General features: G+C 44.6%; 1 protein-coding gene across 7 annotated transcripts in view; it reads right to left on the bottom strand.

Annotated features, from left to right (window-relative positions):
* Positions 1–27423, bottom strand: part of fgfr3 (fibroblast growth factor receptor 3) — a 287562-nt gene that overhangs the window by 113720 nt on the left and 146419 nt on the right. For all 7 annotated transcript variants that reach the window (XM_059965580.1, XM_059965579.1, XM_059965576.1 and 4 more), the window contains one exon: positions 3550–3766. In XM_059965580.1, the coding sequence (XP_059821563.1) occupies positions 3550–3703 (154 nt within the window). In that variant the 5' untranslated portion in view covers positions 3704–3766. The remainder of the gene's footprint in view (positions 1–3549; positions 3767–27423) is intronic.

The following is a 27423-nucleotide window of genomic DNA, read 5'->3' on the forward strand; positions in this document are numbered from 1 at the left end:
TGGTTGAGGGATCACTTAGCTTTGTCCACTGCACGTTCTTTCTGTAGATGAGCGCGAATGCAGCCGTGTGTGGCAGCTTTGCCAAGTGGGCACCTCTTCAGCCTGTCACTCTAGCGGGCCGCTCTGCACCCTTCACTTCAGCAGAGCTGGCCGTGGTTCAAAAGGGGGACGTACCAGGAAGGGTCATGACGGATCCTCCCCACTTCGAAACTACGGATCTGTTCCAACTTCATTGTATGTCGCTACCTCCACTCAGCAGGTGATGCTGCCTGAGTTGAGTCCAAGGTGTGGGGGCCTCATCTGGGCTGAATTCCCCACAGCTTCCTGCAGCTGGAGCAAGACTACACCCTTGTGAGTGAATGCGAAGCCCTGTGTCTGGGCCTTGGACTCCATTCAGACCAAAGTCAGTACCTTATTCCCTTTTGCACCCCGTAACCCTGAACAAACCTTCATACTGGCAAATTATTAACCCACCACCTCACCCCAGTTCCAGTTAGGTTCTGTCTGTCCTCTGGTCTCCAAAGAAAACTACAGCTCCAGACCCAATCTTTGGCTCAATGAGGGTTTTATGGACAAGACCCTAAGCAAGCACAAAGCCGCACTCACTTGTAGAAGTAGGCGGACCCTTAAGTCCACGTTGTGAGCTTTATGTGCGGTGTGGCGTGTGCGAGTGTGTGTCTGCGTATGTCTGTGGCAAAGGCTCCCTCGAGAGGAACTCCTTCCCACACATTAGAAACCTCAGCCACAGTCTGCAGGCAGCACAACCCGTTTACATTGAGCAAAAGGACTGCGGTGCTCTTGGGAGGAGAAACCAAGGCTCCAGTCCTAATCAGCAGAGGCTTTATTTCCAGCTCCAGCAAATTCATCAGAGGCTGCTTGGGAGCAACCTAAATCAACCCATTTAACTGCACAAAATGAGCAGTGTTGAGTTACGTTTAGAATATATATTTTACTGCAGCTTTCTTCCGTACAAAAATAAAACAACCGAAACACTGAGTTATGGTGTTAAGTAAAGCGGAGGGTACACAGAGGAGGGAAAGGCAGCTCGAGAAAATGGGGACAACTTTAGTTCTTGGCACTACTGAACACCTCAGCTCAACACAAAGATGATTCAGTCACTACTATCTCTCTTGCCACTCGTAGATTTTCCTTCGCCTCCTGCAGGAAGTTAGCAACGAGCTGCTTTCCACACACACAGCTGGGTGAACTGCACTTGGCATTTGCAGCAGGCTTGAAGGGTTGTGGAGGGGAGTTGGAGGAATGGATTATGACGCAGACTATCAGGTAACGGTACGTGCACAAGTTGAGGGAAGAAGAGGCAAGAGCAACAGTGAAAGGAAGGTAGAACAGAAATCGGATGGCAGAGGGGAAGAAGCCGCTTCTGAATCGTTGTGTGTGCCCTATACCTCCTTTCTGATGAGCAGAGGCCATATCCTGGGTGATGACGGTCCTTAATGATGGACGCCGCCTTTTTGGGACACTACTCCTTGAAGGTATCTCGGATACTATGGAGGCCAGTGCCCACAATGGAGCTGACTAATTTTACAACTCTCTGCAACTTGCTTCAATCCTGTGCAGTAGCCCTACCCCCCATACCAGACAGTAATGCAGCCAAGTTAGTATTTCTGCCATGGTACATCTGCAGAAATTTACAAGTATCTTTGGTGACATACCACATCTCCACAAACTCCTAATGAAATACAGCCACTGTCTTGCCTTTTTTATAGTTGCATCAAAACGTTGGATCCTCAGAGGTCCTGACACTCAGGAACTTGAAATTGCTCACTCTCTCCACTTCTGATCCCTCTACAGGATTGGCGCGTGTTCCCTTGTCTTGCCTTTCTGAAATCCACAAACACTTCCTTAGTCTTACTGATGCTGAATGCAAGGTTGTTGCTGCAACACCACCCAACAAGCTGATAAATCTCACTCCTGTATGCCATCTGAAATTCTGCCAGTAGTTGTGTGACCAACAAATTTACAGGTGGCAAATAACGATGGACAGATTAGGTCCAAAAGTAAAATGGTGAGCACATCCAGGAGTGAATGATTGAGTGATAGCATAGATGAATGAAAAAATTAGTATGTGAATGACTGAGGAAGTGAGAAGGTGAACGAGTCAGTGACTTTGTAGAAAGACAATAGTGTATTAAACAGATTATGTAACAAAGTGCTTTTCACTTTCAGACATCAGGATGTAAACTGTGGATATTAACTACACAGATTAGTTGATCAGATTTATAAAGCAGATTACAGTCTATTTTTAAAAGTGTCCACTTTCCTTTTCCAATAGGAATCAAATTGTTGGTCAGATTGAAATTCCAGAAAGATTTACTCAGCCAAGATAACAAAAAATACTGAATTTATTTGCAATAATGACAGCTTCCTGCTGTTAACACAACGAAAACATTTTGTGATGCTTCATGGGAATAACAAACAAAATGTAAAATCGGGCCATATAGGGAGAGATTAGTTCAGCTGACCATACTTTTGGCCAAAGAGAAGGGGGGGCGGGATGTTTAAGAAATACCTTAAAGAAGGAGAGAAAGGATTATCCAGGATTCCAGAATGGGGACCTTTCTCAGCTGAAGAACTGGTTGGCAATGCTGGAGAGATTAAAATAGGAAAGCATGAAAGGCCAGGATGGGAAGAAACCACAGAACACTGTGGGATTGGGGGAGATCACAGGGAAAGATCTAGTTGCTTGGATTTTAATGTGTATGTTGGGGCATAAGCTGAGTTTTACAAAGAATGGGAGGAGGCAAGCATTGGCATCCTAAGTAACAACTAGCACCCAGAACTATGCTATACTGGAACTTCAGAGAAACATTGCAGAAGGTGCGCACCTATGCGAAGCATGAGTCTGGAACAGCAGACCTGACTCGCTGAGGGAAGATCTTCAGCACAGAGCTCAACAAGAGCGAGCTTCCGCCCACTTTCTGAAGAGCAGCAATTGTCCGCAATGCTCAGGTCCTCACATCGATCACTTAAAAGAAAGAGTGAACGCAGGATTCAAACATACAATGAAGAGCAATATATCAACACGAGATTCCGCAGCTGCTGGAAATCCTGAGCAATGCACACGAGGTGTTTTAGGAAATCAGCAAGTCAGGCAGCATCTTCCCTCAGGCAGTTGGGCCCCCTGCACTCCTCTCTACCTATTACCCTGTCACATACTGGTACTTGCGCACATTTTATTCAATATCCGCACCTCAATCTCTAACTTTGTTTTTATTTCATTCTTTATTCTTTACAATTGCTGAAAGTTGTTTTTGTTGCACATCATGCCAACACACCACAGAAATTTCCTAGTATTTGTAAATGCATATGGCAAATCAAGTTGGTGCTTGGGCTATGGAGGGGAATAAACTGTGAATGTTTCGAGTCAAGAACTGGGAAGGAAGAGTGCTTGAGCCAGAAACTGTACAAACAACATATATTCACCGATTCCTCGTACCCCTCCTCTCCAAATATAAGACCATAAGACATAGGAGCAGATTGTACCAACAACTTATATAAAAAAATAAAGAAATCCATTGAGGTGCTTACGTGGGGGGGAGCGTGTGCTGGTCTTTGCTTCGGGGTCTGAGATGCGGAGCCTGGCTGCTGGGATGCCAGAGGCGTTGACTAGACAGACGCACAGCAGGTACCACAGGGTGCCCATCCCTCCAGTGCTGCCACCCTGCCCAGCCTTGGACATCATCGGTGCGTGCCCCTCACAGGCATGGGGCTCTGCTGGTGCTGCCGGCCGCTGTTGCTCCGCGCGCTGAAGGAGAAAGGAAAGGAGATATCAGCTTGCGAACAAGATCCACATAACATTGAGCCAGGTGAGCTCGCCCTAGAAACACTGGCTCCGCCCAACCTCCCCAGAAACCCTTCAGCCAGAGTATGGCAATCAGCCCCTAGAGTCGGTTGCCATGGATGGCGGTGTGGGCCTCGTCAATGGGTGTAGTTAAGGCAGAGATTTAGAGGTTTTCAATTGGTAAGGGGGGGTGAAAGGTTAGAGGGAGAAGTGAGAGATTAGGCAGGTGCCTTGGCGAAACAGCATAGTGACGCCATTGCAGCTCGGAGCATCAGAGTTCGATGTTCATTTCCGGCACCATCTGTAAGCAGTTTGTACGTTCTCCCTGGGAGTGCACGAGTTTCCTCCCACAGTCCAAAGATGTACCAGTTAGTAGGTTCATTTGGCCATGGTAAATTGTCCTGTGATTAGATTAAACAGGCGAGCTGCTGGGCCTGTTCTGAGCTGTGTCTTTAAATAAATACATAAACAAGCAAACAAATTATGAGCTAAAGAGACAGACAGATAAATAAATAAATACGAGAGAGAAAAAAATCAGCCCTAATTGAATGGCGGAGCAGACAGAATGGGGCGAATGGCCTAATTCTGCTTCTGTATTTTCTGGTCTACACTTACCTTCTCAGAGATGAAGAGGGTCAGATCATCAAGCACTCTATGCTAATCCTACGTTAATCCCTATTTAATTCTCTGCACATATTCATCAACTCCCCCAAGGCTCTGACACTCACCTACACACTAAGGGCAATTGTCAGTGGCCAACAGACTGGTACATCTCTGCAATGTGAAGGGGAAGTAGAGCGGCTGGGAAATTAGGTCCACGCGGTCACGAGGAGATGGTACAGACAGCAGGCAGACCGCACTCGCGATCAGGACCGAGGCTGGGCCTCCGTTACCACCAAGTAGTGGCTCTTCCAGTCACCGCTGGGCTGGCTCTGCTCTAACGTCACTCAGGAGGTGAGCGTAAATAGCCGGCCCTTGCTCTTCTGGAGCCATTAGAGAGGAAGAAAGCGCCTGTCAACAGCTTGCTGTGAGAGTACTTAGCCGATATCACAGAGCGGCGTAAGATCCACAATGAGAAACCACTGTGAGGGGTTTCACTACCAGCAAGGAAACGTGCTCTCCTCCTGGAACCAGCTGCCAAAGGATTGTCTTCCCTCCTCCATTTTCAGAGGTGTGTGGGGTTTCCCAGACTAATTATCCCGGTTTTTTCATGTTACAATCAGATAAATGGGCACAGATAGGAAGAGCAAGCGACTTATTCAGTACCTCACACGAGTCAGTGTACTACTGACAACAACTGACTAACGTAAATGACGTCTAAAAGTGACTACAGTTGAGATTTCCTTTTACAATGAAATCAAGGCAATACAGAAACAGGCTTTATCTGAACCTCAATGTCTCCTCTCCTTCATTGCTTTATAACTCCCACATCCCAACGACGTAGGGAATAGGGTCAGTCAGTGGTGAGCATTCTACATTGTCACAGGAAGCATGGCGACTCTTTGGGCTGCCCCCTACACATCCTCAGACTGACACAAATGACACCCTTTACAGTGTGTTTCGATGTTTATGTGACAAATAAAGCTAATCTCAAAGTTCAAAACAAATTTATTATCAATGTACGAATACGTCACTATACGCGACCCTGAGATTCATTTTCTTGAGGGCATACACAGTAGAACAAATACATTAGAATCAATGAAAATCTACACACCAACAAAACACACATGAATAACTCTAATTTAATCACATCTAACCCTTGCCATCTCTATCTAATAGAAGTCTATAACACCTCGGAAGCAAGTTTCAGATTCCAACCTCTCCTTATGTGGAAAGGTGTCCCCTGATTTCACGTTTTTAAAGCTGCGCCTCTTGTTTGGCAACCCTCCCCCCAACTCAGAGGAAACAGATTCTCAGTATCAAGCTTTCTGAAATGTAATCATCTCTATTATTTCACCCGTTGTCCTCAAAGCAGGTTCCAGGCAGATCATCTTAGGCTTGAAGTTAACAGTTCCTACCCCTCAAACATCAGGCTTGGAATGAAATGGGATAACTACACTCACTTGGCCATCCACTGAGATGTTCACACAAACAATAATCTCACTTTAAGGACTTTTTATCTTGTTATTTCATGTTCTCGTTATTTATTGCTATTTATTTATATTTGCATTTGCACAGTTTATTGTCATCTGCACATTACTTGATCTTTCATTGATCCTGTTTACAGTTACTATTCTATAGATTTACTGAGTATGCCCACAGGAAAATGAATCTCAGGGTTGTATGTGGTGACATATATGTGCTCTGATAATAAAATTTGCTTGGAATATTGAATTAGAAATGTACAATGCAAAGCCTGTGATCTTAAAACACCACACAATAGCTGAGATTTAAGGCAAGTGATTTTGGACACGTTAGAACTTGAACTTCTGTGAGTACAAGGAAAAACGAAAAGCGAATAGCCGTAGTGACTGCAATGCATTGGTTGTAATCTACCAAAGTTCACTGGACTCTGGAGAGGTCCCAGATGACTGGAAAGCTGCAACTGTAACACCAGCGTTCAAAAGGAGGCGGGAGACAGAAACCAGGAAATGGTGGGCCATCAGCCCAACATTGTCACTGGGAAGCTAAAGGAACCCATTATTAAGGAGATAAAAGCAGGTTAGTTAGAAAATCATGTGGCAATGAAGTGATGTCGACATGGTTTTCCAAAAGGGAAATTTTCTGGGGTTCTCTGAAGATCTGGATAAAATGGAACCAGTAGGCTGAAATCGTTTGGCTATCCAAAAGATGTTTGAAAAAGTCTCACATGAAAGGATGCTATACAAGATCTGAGTGTGTAATGCAGGGCAATATATTTGCCTGGACAGAGGAGTGGATAATGAAAAGAAAAATGGAGTTAAGGAAAATAGATCAATTTGAGATTGGCAGTCAATAACTTCAATAACTTACTTGGGGGGGGGGGGGCGGTGGTGGTCAACAGGGATCACTGCTGGGACCTTAATTATTTATCATCTATGCTGATGACTTCAGTGACAAGATGAAATACACCGCAGCTAAATTTACAAGATTACACAAGGACAGGTTGGTTAGTAAACTGTGAGAAGGACACGTGGTCCGCAAAAATAAGACCATAAGACACAGGAGCGGGATTAGGCCATTCAGCCCATTGAGTCTGCCACCTAGCTGATTTACTTTCCCTCTCAACCCCATTCTCCTGCCTTCTCCCCATACAGGTAGATTGGCTGAGGAGTGGGTAGGAAGCTAGTAAACGGAGTACAAAGAAGGACTCTGTGAGGCTATCCTCTTTGGGAGGAAGCGTGAAAACACAGATTTTTATTTTAACAGAGTGAGATTAATGTTGCAGGATAACAAGATTCAGGAGATTCGGACATCAATTGTTAACGCTGCTTCTCTTCCCAGAGGCTGCCAGACTTGCTGAGTCTTTCCAGCGTTTTCCGTTGTCCTTTCAGCTTTCCTGCACCTGCAGCTTTTAAAAAAAATTTTCACTCATTTATTCCAATTCATTTTCATACTCCCTCGTGGGGAAGACGGGAAGGGCAGGGTCTTGAACTCTCCACCTCTGGAGCTTCCATACACGTCCTGAAAGATGGCCTCTTCTTCGCAAACAAAAACGTAAATGGCCGCTGACTATCAGCAGAGAGTCGGTGAGCTGAAGACACTCTTCCCACGCTGTAGATGGCGTACTTGCATGGCACAACACCTCCTCAAAGAGCAGGTAGCTTGTGACCAGACCCAGGGGTTGGAAATGGAGGAAGAGTCTTCACTCAGTGCTGCTTTCCTTAAAGCAGATTGAGAAGGAATCCTAGCACATGGGAACTGCATTTCATCTTCCACCCATGTTCACTTAAAACAGAAGATCATGGAAAAGCGATACAAGGCAAAATATCGGGGGGGGGGGGGGGGAGAAAGAATGTCATTTACACAGTGATTAGTGCATGGAATGCACTGCCTGCGGTGTAACGATAAGAGGCAAATACTGTGTGGACATATACAAAGTCTTATCTAGGCACATGGATGCTGGAAACGATGGGCAATCCAGGAGGGAAGGCTTAGCTTGATCTCAGAGTAAGTTAAAGGGTCAGCACAACATTGTGGGCTGAAGGGCCTGTAATGCTCTGTGTTCTAAAATCTAATCCGTCCATGTCGTTCGTCGTTCATGTAAGCAGTCACAGTAAAATCCAGTCTGTTCCAACTTCCTTTCAAACACTTATTGTTAAACACTTGCACACTCCCCTATTCACAGTCCGGCTCCTGGGGTGCAATCCCAGTGCTGTGTTTAAAAAGCTTTAGAACACAGAACAGCGCAGTAAAGCCCTTCTGCCCTTCTGTTATGCTGACCCTTGACTACTGGCAATCCCAACCAGTGCACCTAAACAACACACACAAAATGATAAAGGGATTTTATTTTAATTTCATTATTTTTATTTTATATTTACTTTAAAAAAATTTTTAAAAACCACAGGACTGATGAAGGGTCTCTGTCTGGTATACTGACTCTTCACTTTCTTCCACTGATGTTGCATTTTGTGTGCATTGTCAACACAGTGTACTCTTTATTTTCAGCTATTTGGCCTTATTCTCTGGGAGTACAAAAACAGGCCCTTCAGCCCACTGGGTCTCTGCTAACCCACAAGCACCCACTTACACTAACCCTGCACTAATTAACCCCTTATTGTCCCCACAAGTGCTTTAAAACCTATCTCCCTTTTCCTTCTGGGAGCAGTCCCTGTGGATTAAAATCAGCTCGGGGGGTGGCACAGTGGTTAGCACTTCACATTACCTGTGACCCAGGTACAATACTCGCCTGCTCTTTGTACGTTCTCTGGGTGTTCTAGTTTCCTCCAACAGTCCAAAGACGTACCGGTTGGTAGGCTAATTGGTCACTGTAAACTATCCCGTGATTAGGCCAGGATAAAACCCAGGATTACTGAGTGACGCAACTTGAAGGGCCTATTCCGCACTGTATGTCAATACAATTTAAAACTCATCTATTTCCACTGCAGTTTTCACTGCGTCTCAGTGAGGCTTAGCCAGACTTGGGGCAGGGGCAATGCTCCCCTAAGGTGTGCGTGCACACATCTTTTGCTACAAAGAAATGTAAACAGTGCACAAAAGGCTGTCACCTTCTACCTCGCTGGCATGTTAATAACATGTGAAAAGTCTGATATTATTACATGCTGAGTATAGTATGGGAGAAATAAGACACAGCAATGTGTATTATTTATTTCCTTTAAACAATAAACACGGGACTTGGTGGGTTTATTATCCTGAGAATAGCTTCAGGTTTACTTCCACTTAAAAATTCAGCACGCATATGTTGTTGTCACTGGAGAAAAATTGCACAGCTCAAGATTTTTGGGCACATTGGTCATTACAAATTAGAAGTAACATTGGGCAGGGGCAGCCTCATGGGGCAGGTGGTGGGGTATTCACTCTCTAAATCAAAGTACCATGGACCAGGGAGGGGGTCAGTACCACCAATGACAATTGAAAAGAGTTGCCTTACACTGCTGCTAAACGCACAATGGGCTGTTAAGACTCTTTACATTACCATCCCTGGCCTGGGCTCCCGTCCAGGTTTCTCTCGTCAGAGACAAATGCCTGCACATGAACTTGTGGGAATCTCGCTTAAGGGTGATGGTGCGCGGGGCAGCAGTTTGGAGGGAGGGTAGGGAGAGACTGCCGCCAGTCTCCTGTTGTAGGATTATCGAAAATGTTTGCTCCGACGGGAAATTGTGAACAGCTGGCTCTTTGAAAAATAAAGTGAGCTTTCACGTATCTAGCGAGCATGGTATGGAGTCTCAAGAGTTTAATGGTCAATTACACTGGAAGATACTGAATCACATTTTCTCCTTTTACAGATTTAGTTTTGTTTTAAATAATGTTCATGATGACGGTTTGGCACATTGATGTGGAGCTACTTCTGAGATCTTCTGTTTTACAGTGAAGGCCCTGTCCCTTTTTTTTTGGGGAATACACTGTGGCCTGTCCCATTCCAGAGATGTGGGAAATGATTCCTGTTGATTACGATCCCACCATGAATCATGATGATCAGAGGACTGAGTGACAGTAAAACAGATTGAAGAAAGACCATTGTCTTTGATGGTCTGGAGCTCGGCCTCCAAGTATGCACAACTGCAAGCAAATCTGCCCCGTGATGGCCAGAGTTGATCTGACTTTGTTTTTCTAGAAGGATGGTGAATACTGAACAGTGTTCTGCTTGGATTACAGATTATCTTCATTCCAGCAGGGAGTTTATTCGTGGTAAAGGTTGATATTGGAGTGACAACGATCATGAAGAGAACTAATGTGATGACACTGCCTTATCTGTCTGCACTGGGAATTAAGTATGGGATTTACACCTTTCATAGTATTTACTTGTGTAACTAGGTCAAATGTTGTTATCAAAGCATTCATTTGAAGTTCCACAATGTAATAATTACTTTGCAGAGCTATCTTAATTTAAACTTCTTGTTCACTAGAATTGGACTACTCCTTAATGAACTTTCCACCACAATTCCCTCTTCCCCCAAATTTTCCAAACACTAACAAAGCACCCCAGCAGACCACTCCTTACGTTGGACTAGACTGAGGAAGGTGTCAATCCATTTTGTCGAGTCACTGCCCAACCACGCTTTTACAATGAGAGGTCTCAGTTTAGCCAGTGTGGGTCTCCATGTGGAGCTTATCTGACTCAGCTATGACACGGCATAGGCATTTTAAAATCATCATCATTCCCAATCCCAGGCCTGGTATACTAGTTACAGGAACAGAAGACTACCTGATCAATTAGATTATGACTGGTCTGTCAAGGGAATTTTCACTGGTCAGAATATCAGCTGGTAACACCAGCAGGAATCTTATGGCTAAAAACGTGCCTTTAGTTTTTATCTTAGTAGAATCCACATCAATCACAGCTTCAATATCAAAAACTCCACTGAACAGAGTTATAGTCGTGGACAGAGAGTGATTCAGCTCAGAAGCAGGTTACACCACCTCCCGAATCTGTCTATACTCGTTGCTCCGCCCACACGAGGTCCACTGCCTCCTCTGCCTGGGCGATTCAAACACTGAATCACACTTGCCAAAAGTGCAATGAATTCCAGTGGTTAGAAAGCCTTTTGATACAAAGACTGGCAGGGCTGACTTATAAGGTTCACAATCAACCCCACCATCTCAGAGCATATGACCCATATTGCAATGTACTGCTACCGCAATCAACAGAAGTTCACAACGGTGATATTAAACCTGATTCTGATTCAGCACTATGGAGTTTAGAAAAATATTAGATAGGCCCATGGCGTTTAATAAGATATTAGATAGGACCATGGATTTTAGTAAGGTGCAGGGATATATAGGAGGGGAGGGTTATATTGAAGAGTAGGTTTAAAGGTCGGTACAACATTGTGCGCCGAAAGGCCTGTACAGTGCTGTAATGTTCTAATGTTCTCTGTTCACGGAACATTATAGCAATCAAATCTTTATGTCCATGAGAATGTCTGCTATGTTTATTTAAATTTTGTTTCAAATGATGTCCATGGTGAAGGTGTGGCACACTGATTATTATCAATGCTTTTTTAACGAGCACTTTACACTGTTCTCCTACCTGCTCCTGCAGATGTAACAATTACTTCCACCCTGTACTGGTGCACTGAAGCAGCTGGAGATTCCCTGCACCCTGGGCCATTGTTGTACTGTAAGCTTTAGTGCCAATCATAAAACCAGCAAGCTCGAGCTGCAACTCAACTGTTCTCCCAACTGTGAAGAACTCAGTGAGATAATTCCCCTCTGCTGATGAGATGGCTGAAGCCGTCGCATTTTCAAAAGTGTAGCTTACAATATTATTTCCTTTTGCTTTGGAGCAAGCCGACAGTTTGAAAGTGAGGGGAGTTATTGCAGGACATGGTGAGAACATTATGCCACATCCCACAGGTATAAATGATCAACTTTCAATAAAGAAGCATGTATTTATGCACTTTAGCATTTATCTATTCATTCTGTCTAACGTTCACATTCAGAAAGGTAACTGGCAGGAGTATTGTAGATTCCATCCTTCCTTTTGCTAATTTAATATCTGTTCATGTATTGTCCTTTGTATCTGGGCTGCTCCCAGGAGTGGGAGTCAAGTACATAAATGATAAGACTGTCAAAAAACATCTCAAACCCTCTGCCAAGAAAATAAAAGGCTTCCAGAACATCCCAAATAATTTAGTCCTTCTCTTGCTACTTGGTGCACAAGCACATTGTTAATTTACACATCTCTGAAAACTCCATGAGTGGATAAATCAGTAACTAATCTAGTTTTGATTAAGGGAGCAAAAATGCAATGCTTTTCCTCAAGTGTTGAAGTGGGATTTCAATGCTTTAATGATTCAATATGCAATCGTAAGGTGCACGAGTCAGTCCTTTGAACCTACTCCACCATTCGGTAAGACTGGAACTGATGCGGTTATGTCTCCAGTACCTTTCCCCACATCCCACGAAGTATAAATTTGGGGCCTCAAAACTGACTCTGCCTCCATAGACAAGAGAATTCGAAGACTGATAACTCTTCCCGAGAACACAGCACGGTGCAGGCTCTTTGGCCCGCAATGTTATCCCAACCTTTCAACCCAGATCAATCTAATGCAGTCCTCCAATCTTCTCTCATCCATTTGCCCAAGAACCTCTTAAATGTTCCAAAGTGTCAGCCTCTACCACAACCCGGCAGTACGTTCCACCCACCCACCACATAATGTAAAAGTAACTACCTCCATATGCTTTTCCATTCACTTTAAAATGATGCTTCCTTGTATTGGCCTGGATAATTTGATACTGAATACGGAACTTAAATACTACTTTTATACATCTCTGCATTTGAACTCATTGGATGCAAACATAAAAGTCAAAATTAACAAATTTGCCAGTGAAGGTTCAAATAAGATTTTGAACAGTATTTCTGAAGCACACCAGCCTATATTCATAAACACAACAATCTGTATTTTCAAACTTAGTTAAAATATGACTTTCTTAAAGATTAACTTGATACATTTAAACATTTTTTCTGCCAAACAAAGCAACTTTTCAGTTTCCTTTTGCTAGGAAATACCTTCCTCATCTTCAGTTGAAATGGCTGACCCCTATGTTGAAAGTCTATCTGCTGTTTTAAGATAACAAGTATTCTCTCAGGATCCAAATTTCCAATCCCTCAAGACCCTGTATATTTCAATAATGTCAGCTCTCATTCTTCTGTTAATCCTTGTGGTTTTTATATTATCTGTTAGTTTGTACCTTTACTCTCATTGGGTATCACAAGCAAAGTTTAATGTGACAAAGTCATGTAACATACTGAGATGCTGTCATAGATGATCTATTTAAGATTCAGATCAGGAACCTGACTTTATTAGAGACACAAAGTGCTGCAGACGCTGTAATCTGGCGCTAAGAAACAACCTGCTGGAACGTTCACCGCCTCTGTCTCCACAGATGCTGACCGGCCCACAGAGTTCCTCTAGCAGCTTGTTTTCTCGTGCCCGACCCGAGTACCTTTGCCAAGTCAGCACCGGAAGAAACTAAAGGTTGCACTGAACTGCCGCCGGGAAGTTAACAAATTTCACGACACCTGCCGGTTCTGATTACCTGCAAAGTGAAAAGCTAATGGATGAATTTCTTTAAGTCTCTTTGGAGAGAGTGTTGTGCTACCGAACCAGGTTCCAGGTTAGATTTCAAGCCTGACCTGAGACGATCTGATTAGGCTGTAATTTGGGGAATTGGTATCAACCACTTCCTGCTCTTGTCTCATAGTCACACAGCAAAGAAACAGGCTATTTAACGCAAACCAACAATTACACTTTCACACTAATCCTATTTTATGAGACATGGTCCTTAGACTTCTATGTTCTGGCAATTCAAGTGCTTATCTAGAAACTTCTTAAATATTAAATGACACTCACTAAATGTCTTCTGTCCCTCCAGAATGTCAACTGTGTAAGTTAAGGTGGATGTCCTCCACGGACGGAAAGCCAGCTGATGTTTAAGTGAGCCTAGATTGTTTACTTAGAGTTAAACATGAACTGCTGAAGGAACCCAGCATCTGTACGGAGAAATGGCCAAACAATGTTTGGGTCATGACCTTTCACCAGGCAACCCCTCCCCCCATGTTATTCTGACCCGAAATATCAACTATCCATTTCCCTCCACAGATGCTGTCTGACCCACTGAGCTCCTCCAGCTCCAGATCCCAGCACCTGCAGTCTCCAGTGGAGTTTTTTTTAAATTATTTTTATTTGCTTTGAGGTAAGATCTAGCTCTAACTATTTCATATCAGAGGTGAGAAATGGTCATTACTAATAAAATCTTCCGCTGTGTTAGCAATCTGGTTCCATTGTGAGACGTTTTACAGGCGTGGGAAGGGAGAATATCGGGGGATAATCAAATACTGCATCTGCCACAAGAACTGGCTCTCAGGCAAGGTTTTCTGCCTTTGAACATCAAACAATGTTTGACACTAAAAAAAAGGTGGAGCCATGCCAGACTTGAACACCAGAATCTTCTGGAATATTGCTTTATAAAGACATGATTGATGATGCTTTATACAGGTGACCCCTGCATTACAGCCATTTGGGTAACAGAAATTCACACTTGCAGAATTCACAAATCACTACCCATAACTTTGATAGATGGAATAAAATTCACACCCACAGAAATTATCTGAGAAAAGGTAAATAAATAAACACATATATTTTTAAAATTCATGTTTCTTGACATGTGCCGAGGGGGCAGCTTTGTGTTACTCAAAACCACCGTAATGTGGGGGTTGCTTGTATAGGTCCTAACACCAGAGGGGCTACTTCAGCAAATTCCTCTTTAAACCTCCTTTTGCACTTCAAAGCTTGAGCCTGTGAACGAACCTGCACCCTAGGACGAGCCGTCACCAGGACCAGCGTGCTCGCATGCCAGATTAGAAATTCACCCCTCAGGCTCTGAGATAACAGCACGTGTTAGCAGGGTGGGGGGGGGGGGGCGCTCCTGGTGGACTTGACATATGATACCCACCACTGGGCAAAGGCTGACTGACGTACCCTCAGCTCAGGGCTTTACTTATTCTGAAGAAATGAAGGAATGCAGAACAGACTGGCAGACCTCTGCTGGTTACAACACAGAATGGACCATGAAGGAGAGAACGCTGCTTACTCCCCTTTCACCCACTACCATCAGCAGAGACAGCTTAGCTATTCACTGCTTCTCCATGACACATGTATAGTCCAGACATTATTTTTCTATACAACTACAATTCATTCAGTTATACACCTTATACTTTCCTGTAATAGGCTTATTTGAGATTAAATTCCTTTCTTTTCTGATGTGTAATCTAAGAGTAGCTGATATTTTTTTATCCTACATGCTCTATGTTCCAATAGCAACTGTTTCTAAAATGTTGCAGTTCACTGTAACCTGATGTACAGGACACTAAGTTCTATATTCATGTTAATAGGATACTAGACGAGCTTTCGATGTGGCCTGATTACAAGTGAGCCAATACAATGATTCAGGAAAAGTGCAGCCATACCTGGAAGAACAGGGAACATAGAGACTTCAAGCCAGTAGGGTCTTGAACAAGGATCTAAGATTTTAGTTTGTGGAAAAGAGTACAGGGTTGACGTTTCGGGCTGAGACCCTTCATGATGAAAAGCCTTGACCTGAAACGTCAACTGTTTAACTCTTTTCCATAGATGCTGCCTGACCTGCTGAGTTCAGGCAGCATCTTGTGTGTGCTACTCTGGATCTCCAGCATCTTCAGATTTACTTGTGTTTGAGGTTTTAATTTGTGTGCGGTTGACAGGGAAGAAGAATATTGCACTGTTTAGTTATGGAACAGCCCTTCAGCCCAACTGGCCCATGCTGACCAAGGTTCACATCTCAACTGGGCTCAATTGTCTGCATTTGGCATATATCCCTCCAAACCTTTCCTATCGATGTGTCTGTTCAACTGCCTTTTTAAATATTGTTAATACACCTGTCTCAACCACTAACTCTGGCAACTCGTTCCACTTGCATACCACCTTCAGAGTGAAAAGGTTGCCCCTCAGGTTCCTATTAAATCTCTCCCCTCTCAACTTAAAGCTATGCCCTCTAGTCCTAAATCCCCCAACCCCGGGAAAAAGACTGCACATATTCACTCGATCTGCGATGTTTGTGGTTTTACACACCTCTGTAAGGTCCCAATCTGCTCAAATTCTCTCTGTTCTTCGACGCATCCTGAGTGGCTGGTGTTGACTGTCCACGCCACAGGGAGTGGAAGGTTCTCAGCTTCTGATTACTGGCGTAAAGTTTTCAGCAGATCAACATAATGTGTCTCAGATAACCCATTTCAGTGGTGGTGACCTGGTTGTTTGCCGGACGACCACATCCTGAGATGCAAATGGGAAAGTCACCTCTCAACAGAAGACGTATTTTGTCCTGATGAAGCATCTCGGCCACGGTGTGTGATCTGCTCACCTCCTTCCGCACTGTGTGCATGTAACTCTGAACTTCCAGCATCTGCAGAATCTCTTGTGTTTACCGCAGATGTCTGCCATTGTAGGAAGTTAACTATACGCTCAATATTGCGGGAGTTACTCAGGCCTGGTACAACCACCTGCAGCTGCTTTGTAAACGACCTTCCTTTCAGAGGCTTTGAAGCTGGACTCCCTGGCAATAGCTGCACAATGTTCAATTTCCTTATGACTTCTTAGTAAAACGCCTTTGTTTTGTACAGGACATTCAGGCACGGCTGATGATTGGGTAATAACCTTCACTCACTAAGTGCAGCAGTGACCATTTCCACCTGGAGAAAGTCTTACCACTTATGCTTGGCAATGGTACTGCCAACCTCCGCCAAGCCCACCCCCACCACCTCCTGGGTTCACTGTTGCCTAGAAGGTTAAATCAACTGGCGCCTCAGTAACATAGTGGTTAGCACAACGGTATTACAGCTTGGGGCATTCCGGAGCTCGGAGTTCAGTCCTGCTGCCTTTCTGTGAGGTTTCTTCCAAGTGCTCTGATTTCTTCCCACAGTCCAAAGACATGCCAGGTAGGTTAATTGGTCAGTGGAGAATTGTCCCGCGATTAACTTAGGGTTAATCGGGGTTGTTGGCTTGCTGGGTTGGTGTGGCTCGAATGTCTGGAAAGGCCAACTCCATGCTGTATTGCTAAATAACAAATGGACCACCCATAAGGTCTTCATTAACCCTCACTTTCTCTATAGGTGAAGCGGTAACGCAAGCTCTGCATTAGGTTTTCTTCCTACAGTGATGTACATATGTGGCACGATTTGCTTGGACGTTAGGCAAACGAAAGCTTTTCTTTGTATAGGAGGGAGTAGAAGTCAGAGCTAAGATTTATACTCAGTGAGTGCTGAGCATGTGGGGTGGTGGTAAAGGTAGATACATTACAGACATTTACGAAACTCTTAGGTAGGTACATGGATGATAGAAAAACGGAGGGTTATGTGGGAGGGAAGGGTTACATTGATCTTGGGAGTAGGTTAAAAGGATGGGCTGAAGGGCCTGTACTTTGTTGTAATGTTCTAAGTTCTATCTTGGCACACGTGACAATCAACAATAAGCCAATACCAATATCAGGTCAAGGACTGGGTATCATCTCATTCACCCCCTGACAGTCTTAAAGTCTTCCCACCATCTCCTTAAACAAACTTTTGTTTGGATTGGGGAAGTTAGAGGTGGGCAATAATCGGTGGCCTTGTCAGCAAAGCCCACCTCCTAAAATGTGAGTACATAACGAACAGAATTGGGGGAGGACCGTGTCAGGGGTAAGTTTTTTTTTACGCAGAGAGAGGTGAGTGCGTGGAATGGGCTGCCGGCAGCGGTGGTGGAGGCAAATATGATAGGGTCTTCTAAGAGACTCCTGGACAGGTATACGGAGGCCAGAAAAATAGAGGGCTATGGGTAACCCTAGGTAATTTCTTAGGTAAGGACATGTTTGGCACAGCATTGTGGGCTGAAGGGCCCATATTGTGCGGTAGGTTTTCTATGTGTCCGTGTTTTCTCCTTCCTGTCTGAGGAGTCCATGTGTACAGCTCAGGACTTAGCTCTGAGGTTGGGTGGAGACAGATGGAGAAAGGGTTCTTTCAGTCACTCAGTAGGTTCTGTTTATGGTTGAAGCAAAGATGAAAATTCCTTTGTCATACATAGAAGGCAGTGAATCTCGGACTTCTCTCCACCCTCTGGCCAGAGGCTGTCCAGGGCTATCTACGCTTCATCGAACAGCTTTGCTCTGGTGACTTTCTGATGACCCAAGAGCAGCCCGGAAGGTAGATTCTGCAGGGGCATGATCCAGAGGCTCAGGAGTGGCCCAGGGAGAGGGCAAAGGCCCCGCAGTTGGGGAGAGGCTTCAAATAATCCAGCCCACCATGGAATCCCTAGTGACCTCACATGGGCCGTAACCTTGTGGGAACTCAGTGAATCTGCTACCTTCGCAGCACGGGCAACCAGAGGAAAGCGCCTGTTGTGAGAGGTACCGATGGGAGAACATTCTGTGGATATCACGAGGCGTGGGGAGGGATGGTTATGGTTGTGGGGTGGGGGGGGAGGGGTGTTGTTGACGGCTAAGCAGCAGCTGACCAGTGAGAGCAGGAAGGGGTGTGTGTGTGCTCACAGTTCATTCTCCCCCATTAATATGTCTATTTGGCAAAATTAAAACAGGTCCCACCCACCTCCTTGTCTGTGGCAAGCTGTGAAGCTGAGAAGAGTCCACAATGGCGATGAGTGCTCAGGAGCTGTTCCTGAAATTGAGTAAACATTTAACTGTAACATTTTCCCAGTGTGTGAAATACATGAGCGCTAAAGATGCCACAGAGCTCAACGTTCGGGACTGCAGATCTAACTTCTGGTCAGTGAGGTTGTTATACTTGAACGTAGCACCCTAAGGCTAAGGAGGGATAACAAATATTAGTGGTTGCTCAGTTCCTGATCACCAAGCAATGACACTCGTGGAAAGTATGTATGAGAACATACCAAAGAACAACAAGACTAGGTGTGCTACGTCTTGTGTACCCCTCCTGAGATCCCCAACATCCCACCACTTACATTAGTGTTTTCAGCAGCCTCCAGTCCCATCAACTGCCTCAACCCCAAATTCCACTTATATAGCCGCCATTGTGAAAACTGGCCTCTTCCTCAAATGACTGTCTACGTTTCCCATTACTTCGGGAAAGCAGCAGACATAGTCAGCGACCCTCCCACCCCGGTCACTCTCTCTTCTCTCCCCCACTCCCATCGGTCAGAAGATACCAAGTCCTGAAGAAGGGTCTCGGCTCGAAACATCGACTATCAATTCATTTCCACAGACACTGCCTGATCTGCTGAGCTCCTCCAGCATTTTGTGTGTGTTGCTTTGGATTTCCAGCATCAGCTGACTTGCTCAAGTTTAAGATACCAAATCCTGAGAACACATATCACCAGGCTCAAGTAGTTTCTACCCCACTATTACAAGAGTCTTGAACAGACCTTGTATGATGCATGACCTCACAATCTACTTCAACATGGCCCTTGTTCTTTATCGCCTTCCTGCACTGCAACCCCAGTACTATCTTCTGCATTCTGCTGCTGTTTTACCTAGTACGACCTCGAAGGATTTATGTATGAGATTGACTGTGTGAATGGCACCCAGGCAGAACCCTTTCGATAAATCTCGGCAATAATAAACCAATTAGCAAAATGCTCAAAGACACCTCTCAGGGTCAAAATCAGAAAGAACCAGAAAGAGATACTTGAGCAGATGACCAGAAGTGTGGTAAGAAAAGTAAGTTTTAAGGAGCATGCTAAAGAAATAAAAAAAGAGATGTTGGGAGAAGGTTGTGGAGCCTATGTGTCTGGAAGCAAATGATGCTGTGGTCAAAAGGCCTGAATGCTAGGAATGGTCGTGGGACTAGAGGAGGTCACTGAGAAAGGTGGGGGGGGGGGGGGGGGAGGACATGGAGGGTTTGAAAATGGGGATAAGAATTTTAATAAATTGAGACATTGCTTAAGCAGGAGACCCGTACACAGCGGAATGATATGCAAATCAAAAATGACCAGGGCATAAGTCAGAAATAAGATCGTAAGTTACTGTCCAGCCCCAGTTAACGGGAGAGCTGGGTTATGATGTTTCAGGAGCATTTGCTGTATCTTCGTTTATCTGAGGAGCAAGCTTTAACTCTTTCTTTCAAGATGGCGCCCAGCTGCAGTCCCCATCGAGATTGTGGCTCAGACTTAGTTGTATTTTTAAAGTCATAGGGATGGTTTTGGGGACAGAGAGGGGACTTAGAGGTCAGGTTAGGGTTTAGGGACAGGGATATGGGGAAGGTAGAAGTCAGGTTAGGGTTTAGGGACAGGGATATGGGGAAGGTAGAAGTCAGGTTAGGGTTTAGGGACAGGGATATGGGGAAGGTAGAAGTCAGGTTAGGGTTTAGGAACAGGGATATGGGGAAGGTAGAAGTCAGGTTAGGGTTTAGGGACAGGGATGAGGATAAGTTAGAGAACGGGCCTCTGCACTCCATGTTTGAAGTCCAGCAACATGGACGGGTGGCAAAGGACATCCACAGTTCCAGGCTTGAAGGCCCGAAATGTGGAGACTGGATGCTGGAGACCTGCCCTGGAGGTGGAGGACTGTTCCCGTGTGTGAGTGTGAGAGAGGAAAGGTTCTTGTTTTGCTTGGTTTGTTCTGTGTTGTTCCACTGAGCATGGCAGCCATGCCAACTTGTTGCTCGAACGTCTGGCGACACTTGCAGGCTGAACTCCGCAATCCCTAGGCTGTGTAATTTCATTACACGTCTCGATGCGCATGTGATATTTTAAAAAATCTAGCTCTGGATCTGAACGACCTACATTTGCATGGAACCTTGTATGTCCCTTTTGGAACAGCCCAAACACTTCTGGTGTGCAATTGCAAGCAGCTCAAACCATCAGTTAGTCTACAACTGGATACAAGGAGGAATGAGAATGGATGCAACTGGGACCACCCTTTTTTTAAACTTTTGATCCAAGGAAAGCCCAGGATGCATCAACGGCCGACTTTGCTCACTGTCATTAAAGCAAACAAAACCCCAGTGCTTGGGTTGGCATTAATTCAGAGAATAAATTATCCCAATCTGCACATCAAAGATGCTTCTGCTGCATACGAAACACGGCCTTTGCATTTCTGTAAAGGAGCAACACAGCCTTCCATTGCTGCGCACTGCCCCCTGTTTCCATAGAGTCGAGAGAGGTCCCTCGTCTCACCCTTCGAGAAGCACCATTTGTCTTCCCTTGTTCTGGCCATCTGCTCAGTTCAGTAGCCTGCCCTGTCGATCTCAGACCTCCTTTATCCTCCCCCCGCCCCCCAACCCAGCAGCCCCCTATCCCGGCACCTACACTCGAGGTCACTGACACAGTTCTTTGTCCTGCATTTCCTGCGGTGAGCTCCACTACAGATTACTTGAGAGCAGAGATCTAAACTAAAACAGGGGAACCGACAACAACTCTTCCCGGAATCGTCCATCCAAACACTTGAAAATAATGTTTAAACCTCAGTGACTGGTTGTCAAAGTCACCCTGCAAGACTACAGTTACTGCAGGAATCCACAGTGGATATTTGAAATACTTTCTGTATGCTTTCACCACCAACATTGTAAATGACATTGTATTTTTGTTTAAAAACTGTCTTATTGGGTGTAATCTGATCTTTATACTCAAAGATACAATCCCCCCAGGATTCACAGCATGAGATTATTACCAATTAACAAACCCAGGCAAAAAGCACTTATAATCTAAACAAATTTCTGTGTCAAGAGGGTCTTGAGGCTCTTAAGTGTTTTAGTTGAGTGGATTAGTTTAGTAGTTAATGTGAATTAAAATGATGGTTGGAAATTAATGTAAAGCAAAGATTGCAGAATGTTAATATACCTTTCAGTGCCATATGGCTAATTCTTAAACGGAATTGAGACAGGGAGGAGGAATTACACACTGGAATAAAGGTTTGGGTCTATTGGAGGGGGGGGGTGATCCTAGGGAAACTCACTACTCTAGAATGAGCCCCTTTAATTCCACAGCACTGAAACGGTAAATAGATTTATTGCCGCATAATAGGTGTTCATGAGGTACTATTTCCACAAGCACTGAGGAGCCACGTTAACCTGGCTCGAATGACCGTTCTTCATTTCAGAGCTTAGGTAGCAAGCACTTAAAGATTTTCCAAGATGTGACGTAGAATGCTAAATCTTACTCCTCACCGGTGACTGCGTAAGCAGCCTTTCCAGGATGGGCTTTGTGGCTGACTTAGATTTCCATCCACTGAGCTACTGAGGGTCATCTTGCCTCTTTGCCTTCTGAAAGCGTTTGCTAAAAAAGCAGCATGCAACGTGATGTCTGCAATTAACTACGATGTCACACGAACGCACGGATTTATCACCTCCTGCTCATCGGAGCCTTTACATGTGGTAGCTAAACATTAGCTGGTGTGGTAAGCCTCTGTGTCCTGGCTAATTTTTAAACCTGTAACACCGCACTGCACAATCCTGCTGTTACACAAACGCACAAGGTGAAGCTGCCTCTTCCGAAGCTTCCCAGCACCCTGAGGTAACTCCTGCAAGTACCAGAACTTTCCAAAGGCTCCCATGCTGATTAGCTGAAAAATAGATGGTGAGTTGTGCATGCAAGGAAGTCTCTCAGCTCTTTGCAATTGGGAGAGGAGGAAATCTCCAGAACAAGGCCAGAGAAGAAGCCAGAGGACAGACCAAACAAACAGTTAGAGGGAGGAAGTTTTGAAAGAACATGGACAAATAAGCTTCCAATTGTGTCTGGGCAAAAAGCCAGGGTGACATGAGGGAAAACTCCTCTCACACAAGAAGTTGTCACGACCACTAGTCCATTCGAGCAGATTCATTGATCAAACTTAATCAAGATTTGAGGTAGCGTAGTGGTTAGCGCAACGCTATTAAAGGTTGGGGCATCGTCGTCTGTAAGGAGCGCGTACGTTCTCCCTGGGGCCGTGTGGGTTTCCTCCAGATGCTCCGGTTTCCTCTCACAGTCCAAGGATGTACCGGTTAGTAGGTTAGAAGAAGAATGGCCCTTAACTTGGCAGTGGAGTTATCGGGGCACCGTCATGACGGAGTTTCCGTAGTAAGCTATTCTTGTTTTTACGAGGCCGAGTTGCTAGCTCGACGCTCAGCCTGACTTGGATTCAAACTCGGGAACCTTCGCTCTGGGGTCCAGCGCTGATATTATTGTGCCACCAAGCGGGACAGTAGGTTAATTGGTCATTGTAAACTGTCCTGTAATTACGCTAGGGTTGAATTTGTGGGTTGCTGGGCATCACAGCTCGGTGGCCCGTTCGCTGCTGTATCTGTAAACTCTTGCTTCCGAAAGGCAATGTACAGATGATGTAGAGAGAAAATCCTCAGGGAAAGAGCTGGGGAAATGGGATGGACTGTACTGATTTTGCAGAGAGCAGCACATGCATGATGGGCTGAATAGTCTCTCTCCCTGTTGCAATGATTCTATTGTTCTGTTAGTACCTTTTGCACGCTTGGCCATTCCAGCTGATCTTGTTCTCAGTATGTAGATGATGAAATTAGTTCACTGTTTTAATGGAAACAAACATGACAGCTGTCTTGGGCATCAAGCATTTGATGAAATGTCATGAAATGATTGTGTTTGATAGTATTAGTGACCAGGCCCCTGTCCTTGGTTCGAATTGTTCAAGTTACCCATATCCTAAAGAAAGGGCGAGTTAAAATAAAGCAACACTGCTCTGACAAACAAAGCTGTTCCCTCATTCATGGAGGATGGACTGGGGGAAGCATTATACAAACATCAAGCTCCCCAGAATAATGCCAGTTACAAGAGACTTGACAGACTCAATGTTAAGTCAACAGCCAGAAGATGAAAGATTTAAAGATTGAGCCCCACATGATCCTTCTCGCCGAACCCAGTGCTGTTGGTAGCAAGCCACTAGATGAAAAGAAAAGCCCAGAGAGAGAAAAAACAAAAATCTTTTAAGACCTGAACTGAAAATAAATCACATTGCGGTATATCACAAATCCTTACACTGAGCAGAGAGAGATACAACCTTGCATTAACTTAGTGATAAAAATGTCAATAACTTGTCATTCAGACTTGGTTTGAGTTCTAACCAACAAACAGGATTTCTTTGCAGCATTTCCTTTTGAATTTGTCCCTCGTCCTCTATTGTAGGAATTAACTTATCATTAAAAATGGGATCCCATGACACAGCTCTTTGGTATGCTACATAAGCAATCATTCTTCCTGCTCCAGACAGTGAGCACTGGAGCCTAGGGAGGAACTCTTTGATGTCAGCTACACCCTTATCTGATGCTAACACACATTTAAGATCACTGCTTGGAAGAGAGAAATATTAAAGCACACAGGGAAGGAGGAGGATTAACCAAGGTCGCTTATAACCAGGATGTCACCAATGTAGACCAGTTGAGATAAAATAACCTGCTTCCAATGTGTGGCAAAACTTGATTACAAGTTTCTACAAACAGCTTCCAGCAGGGGTCGCCAAATAACCATCAGGAGCAGGAACCCAGACTGCAGACAGTTCTCCCTTAAAGGTGCTATATAAATGCATGTTCCTGTTAAATTGGTTCTCCTTCTCTCGCCTAGCAACATTAAGTATTACGGCTGCTGTAACAGCCCTGGCCAAGGTCAGATAGATGACTATAAGCCAAGTCTTTGGAAACATTTTCATATTTCAGTGATGCTATTTGATGAGAACTTCATAAATCTCTCCTCATGTATAGTCAGGCGTTTTAAAACGTAATTAAATGATCGAAAATACATTTTCAAAACGTAAAGCACCAAATCTGCTCGATCATTACCATGGTCAGCTAATGGCATTGTCCAACCCGTGGGCTTGGACTGACACATCTGTACATCATAAATGAACTTCTGCTTATAAATCAAGATTGTAATTTGTAAAAGTGTGACGGTGAACTGTGTAAGTCATTGGTCACGAGGTCTGCTTTACGGCTCCCCCCCTTTCACAATGCTCTCATGTGCCAGATCTGTTTGGACTGCCACCCATTTGCATCAAAAGATCGGCTTTCTCTTCACCTGTGCTAGAAGACTGACCTACAGCTCACCAAAGGAGCTATTCTTTCTGCATGAATCCATGAGTGTTGAATGGCAGACAACTCAGCCAAGACCAATCCCACACCCACCCAATATCCAAACAGGCTGCTTCCTACACCCACATCCTCACTCCCTGGCTCCAGATCCCCTCAAAGCCATCAGGACAGAAAGCCTTTTGTCCACCCACCCAAGGATGCTAGCTTGACACTCCCATCGATCTCCCACCCAACTGCAGTTGTTAACCCAGGGATTTGTCCCAGATCGGCTAATGCTCAGTGCCGCATGTACTCAGCCCAATGCGAGGGAGCCTCGAGCCCAAGACCATGCAGCAAAATAGTCCCTTGGTCAGAGTGATGCATGTTCCAAAGACCATTAATGTGATGAAAGGAGAAACATGTTCCAGCAGCACTCACTGTCATATTGGAGAGATGTTCTCAGATCATTTGCCAATGTCTTCCCTCTCCATTCTACCTTCACAGTATACTGCTTACATACATAGAAAAGTGTTGCATAGTACTGTCCCTTCAGCCCATGATGTTGCTGGCTTTCTACCCTTCTCCCAGATCGATCTAACATTTCCCTCTCACATAGTACACCATTTTCTCCCACCCACATACCTAACAGCCTCTTAAATATCCTCAATGTATCTGCCTCTGTCACCGCCCAGCAGTGCATTTTCACACACTTACCACTTTCTGCTTAAACAACCTCCCTTATACTTTCCTCTGATCATCTTAAAGTTATGCCTTCTCGTATTATTCATTTCTGCTCTGAGGGAAAGTTGCTGGCTGTCCACTCTACCTGTTCTTGTATAGCTCTATCAAGTCTCATCCCCTCCTCCATTCCAAAAGAGAAAAGCTCAACTTTTCCCCATAAGACATGACCTCTAGTCGAGGTAGCATCCTGGCAAGTCTCCTCTGCACCCCCTCCAAAGCTTCCACATCCTTCCTAAAATGGGACGACCAGAACTGAATACAGTTCCCTGAGTGTGGTCTGACCAGAGCTGCAACATTACCCCTTGAACTCAGTGTCTCAACTAATGAAGGCCAACACACCAGACACCTTAACAGCCCCATCAACTTCAGTGGCAAATCTGAAAGATCTATTACATGGGCTCCAAGCTCCTTCTGTTCCTCCAGCCTATTAAAAATCCTCCCATTAATCCTGAACTCTACTTTGTTCAAAAGGCTAGTATATGCATTAGTGTGCAGATCAGCACAGACAGGCTACCTCTCCAGCGAGTGGGTTAAGCTCAGCTCTTCTCTTCCACCTCTTACATACAGAACAACGCGAGAGGCGGCACTCCACTGTGACCAAGGGAGGGGTGCCTGGTACATTTCCCCTCCCACGAGGCAGAGGTGGGACACGGCCAATGCACCGCCACTCCTTCCTGCTCTGGGCCGCTACTGCTGACAAACCAAGTCGAGAAAAGAAGGACATATCTAAAGATCACTGAAAGATTCTAAAATCTTAAGACAGTGCAACAAACTGTGTTATACTGAATTACGGAGTTCCAAAGGGTATTTGGAACATGTGGTAATAACCAAACTCACCTAGCCACCCTGACACGCAGAATCTCTTTGTATTTTTTGTCGTGTGCTAGTTACTCTCTATTGATGTAGGCATGCTATAAATTAACCCCTTCAAGACCAATGGCAGAAATGCATCTAATATTACAGTGAAAATGCTTGTGTTTGAATAGCACATAGGAAAGGACGTAAGCAACCCAGACTTTTATTTTTTCCCCCAATGAGCATCCTCTAAGTCCTGCTTTTACTGAATAAGCATTTCCAAAACAGCAAATATGGCAGAGACTATTTTTTTAAAAGACACTATAATGCTCACCACTGTATATAGTCACAATTAATAACTTGTTTGACTGTTATTCACTCAGAACCTAATCGTTCAGAAGGGTCATTTTGTCTTCTGAGTTGTGTCACTCTACGATGTTGAGATTCCTCTGCTGTTTTCCACACACATACACACTGAGCTGTTCACTGGTTAATTATTCATTTACCAGCTCAGCTCAAAGCCTATGTCATTAATCTCAGATACTCTAAACTGTCACATTTTTTGTGACTATGGCAGTATTTTGTTCTACACACATGCCTCTTTTTCTGCTTACAGTGATTCACACCTCTACACTGCTGGTAGATGTGTACAATACTGTAGACAGACTTTCACAGGAGTGCACTGTACATCAGAAAGAATGGCATTCTGTGTAATCACCGGGCTCAATACCACACCAGGGAATTGAAATATGCTGAGCGGAGTAAATAGTTCTTCAGTCTCCTCCAAAACTGAGCTCCCTTTCTATGAGTTTCTTAACATACTGTATGTTTTCCAATGCATAACACATGAATGAACTTGGCTTTTGAAAGGCTGCTTGCAGGTAAGCTGCTGCAAGCACAGAACTGATTCAGACCAAAGAAAGATCTCAGAGCCATTTAGAACCAAACTGAACTGTCGGACCAAGTCTTCTGGGTCTACCAATGAAAGTACCAA

The sequence above is a fragment of the Hypanus sabinus genome, chromosome 3 (genome assembly GCF_030144855.1).
Source record: "Hypanus sabinus isolate sHypSab1 chromosome 3, sHypSab1.hap1, whole genome shotgun sequence".
NCBI classification, from domain to species: Eukaryota; Metazoa; Chordata; class Chondrichthyes; order Myliobatiformes; family Dasyatidae; genus Hypanus; species Hypanus sabinus.